At 49.5% G+C, this 3,346-nt stretch overlaps 1 protein-coding gene across 1 annotated transcript in view; it reads right to left on the minus strand.

Annotated features, from left to right (window-relative positions):
• LOC109318744 (ubiquitin-conjugating enzyme E2 variant 1) overlaps positions 1-125 on the minus strand; it is a 19,892-nt gene extending 19,767 nt beyond the window's left edge. The window contains exon 1 of the mRNA XM_019548115.1: positions 45-125. Coding sequence (XP_019403660.1) covers positions 45-66 — 22 coding nt within the window. The 5' untranslated portion in view covers positions 67-125. The remainder of the gene's footprint in view (positions 1-44) is intronic.
• Between the last annotated feature and the right edge of the window lie 3,221 nt (positions 126-3,346).

A 3,346-nucleotide genomic window follows, 5' to 3' on the forward strand; every position in this document is an offset into this window, starting at 1 on the left:
CTAGCCTAGGCCCCGGCCCCGGCGGGCTACCCGGCCCCGCTCACCCGAGCCCGTGGTGGCCGCCATCTTGCGCCGCTACCGCTCCGTGCCCGCCCCTTCCGCCGCGTCACCGCCACGCGCGAACTGCGGCCGGACCGGACGAGACGGGACGCGCCGCGGGCGGGCACAGGAAGCCGCGGGGCTGGCCGGTTGGCTCCGGGAGGGGCGTCTTTATGTTACACGGAGACTGGGGAGGGGGAATAAGTCGTGCGGGCGGGCCAGAAAGCGGCGCCCTCAGGTTTGTTAGGTGCGCGATCATTGCAACCCTTGTGTGAGCAACGGGGAGCCTGGTTTTGTGATACAAAGGATCCCCAATTTTCGGATTAAAAAACGAACCCCAAATCCAAATTTTTCCGTGATTAAAATGAAATGCTACTTTGAAAAAAACAAACAAAAAACCCCTCTTTTTTCCTTATTTTTTTATTTTCCTTTTTTTGACTTTTTCCTTTATCTGTTTTTACTCTTTTCCATTTCCTTTTTTACTCTCTCTTTTTCCTTTTTTTACTTTATATAAAATGAAACAGCTAGATAGATAGATAGGCATTTCATTTTAATCACGGGAAAATGTGGATTTTGGGTTACATTTTTTAAATTTGAAAATTGGTTTGGTTTTGTTTTTTTAACCAGGATCCCTGATGATCAATAATAGTAGAAGCATTCAAAGCGTGGATAGTTTTTGGGGCTGCTAATTGATGCAGTGTATGCAAAACCCAAGTCACTCTCAGGGAGTCTTATCTAACTCCTGGGTTTGCTGTCAGCGCTTTCTCATGACTGCTTGAAGCCTTTCTTTAGTTTGCGGCAACTTGGACCCAGTTCTCGCTCACTTGGGACTTACAGTGAGCAATACAAGGTAAAGAAGACGACTTGTTTGCATAGTTTTTCAGTGTACGACAGTTTTCTAGCAAACGCTATCATTTTGAGCTTCCAATATGATAATTTCATGTTTAAGGACCTGGCCACACTGGGCATCCTTCACGTTTGGCTGGTGGCTGCTGGCAGAGGATACCCGAGTGGCAGCAGCGACTCCTGCAGGCAGGGGCTGGACGGAGGCAGTGGCAAAGCGCTCCGTGGGGGGGTGTGCTCCAGCTACAGAGGGGCAAAACAACCTGAATGTGGGGTCAGAGCCATGCTGCAGGAGCTGTTCCCATGCGCCACAGCTGCGGGGAGGGTGCCTGTAGGCAGCAGGGGAAGTACAGCAGCACAGCCCGCCATGATGTGCTGAATCACGCTGGCTGCTGACAGGCCTATTTGATGTGCCAAAAAAAGGATCATGGGACTGGGCCCATCACGGGGCACTACAAGTCTCCCTTGAGAAGGAGGCCACTGGGGACACATCAACTAAGGTCTTGGGACAACAAGAGCGAAAACAGGAACAGGAGGAAGGTCATTAATATAACTAGGGCATTGGAAGTGGACGCTGAACAGAGCACACTGGCCAGTGCCCACTGCCCACTGAAGGAGTCGAGGGAGCCTGTGGGTGCCAACCAGTGAAACTGTCTGAAGACGTGGGCAGACTCGCTGCTGACAGGGAGCGGGACGGATAGACACAACGGTTTCAGTATCACACTGGGCTCAGATGCTTCTTGCAGAAGCAGGGCTGCTATCAGCGCTCAAATAAGAGTTCTCTGGAGGATGGAGAGACCTTTGCCCCCTGCCAGTACCTGTGGGGAGCATGGGAGAGAGGAAGCACAGCAGTCCTGGAGGGCAGTGATTGCTGATTCATAGGGGAATGGAGAGGGAACAGCTAATAACATCACTAGTGGATGTACCATGTATGTATAACAGCATGAAGCTCCTGCTTAAGGTTGCAGTTTCCATTAGAGACTCTGCTTCCTTATGCAGTGCTGCAGTATTTGGCCTTCTCCAGCTGATATTTCTCCATGGCCAGAGGACGGTTTTGGTAAAATGTGCTGTGCACTCAAATGCACTCACAGGGAGCTCCGCTTCTGCTGTACAGAGATGCGTCTCCCAGGAGGGACCCCCACACACTGAAGGAAACACACAGGTCCAGTATGTCTGAAGGATTCGGAAAGAGGTAGTTAGTGGAGTTAATCTGAAGTCAGGCAGAAGACAGGATAGAGTTGCACTGTATAGATTGACTTAATCAGACATGTACAGCGTGAATTTTCATGAGCCCAAGGTCACTTTAGCAGCAAGGGACAGATGTAAAAACATACAGGCTGTAAGCCAGAGAGTCCTGTAAACTGGGTCTGAAGCCTTTACCTGAACTGGCCTGTGCCTATTCCTGCTCTTTGGGCACATCTACACAAAATGTTAAATGCACAGTAGCCTAATAGTAATGTGCAGTAGTGTGTGACAGCAGAAACAGTGTTAATATGCCACTGCTCAGTACTATTAGGCTACTGCACAGTAGGGGCATTAAAAAGGCATGTGCCGGTGCTACTGCGCATTAAATTAGTACTTGGTTGTACAAGTACTAAACTTAATGCACAGTAACTACAGCACATTAATGAACATGTGTCTACACCCTTTATGGTCCTTTGCCTTGCACTGTGGAAAGCAGCTTGAAGGCTACTTCAACTTATACTTAGCTGCAAGAGTCCCAACAAAGTGAAACCAGCCAAGGGTCAGCAGGGGTATGGGAGTCCTTGCTACACTTGAGACTCATGCTGAGGCAGCACTTGTCACTTCTAGAGAAGCTGCTTTCATCCTGTGGCAGTGGTTGGGCAGGGCCTGAAGAACTGTTCTCCATCTTCTTACTTCCAGTATTAAGCATAAAAGTGCACTTGGGATCTCTCTCACCTCCCCCAACACCACAGCAGAGGCCTTGGATGACCTCAGGGCCCTGCTTTTCCTCTTCACTCTTTAACAGCCTTCCTTATCCTGTGTAGAGCTGCTGGGTCCTACTTATCTTCCTGTCCCAGTATCTTGCTGGCAATGAAACGAGGAGGGAAGATGCCAGGAGAGACTAATAAGCTGGCCTGGGCTGGGCAGGCCAGACTGAGGGGGGAAAAAAGTCTTGAAAGATTCAAGGGGGGAAATGGAGCTGATGGGGACAGATGTTCCCCAGGAGGCTGAAAAGGTAAGTTGGGAGGGAAGGAGGCCTGAATGGAGCTGCTCTAAAACTGCAAGATGCCAGCTAATAACATCACTAGTGAATGCACCATGTATGTATAACAGCATGAAGCTCCTGTGCAACCACCACCCTGCATTAGCCTGGGCCCCAGCTTATTCCTTTTACTTGCAGTGTGACAGGATGATCATTTATTTCTTCAAATGCTTTAGTAGTCTAGCATTTCATTAGAAGCCCCTAAACATGGATACTACGCCTCTGGTACAAAGGTAG

Source organism: Crocodylus porosus, unplaced genomic scaffold (assembly GCF_001723895.1).
Source record: "Crocodylus porosus isolate Cpor-Errol unplaced genomic scaffold, CroPor_comp1, whole genome shotgun sequence".
NCBI classification, from domain to species: Eukaryota; Metazoa; Chordata; order Crocodylia; family Crocodylidae; genus Crocodylus; species Crocodylus porosus.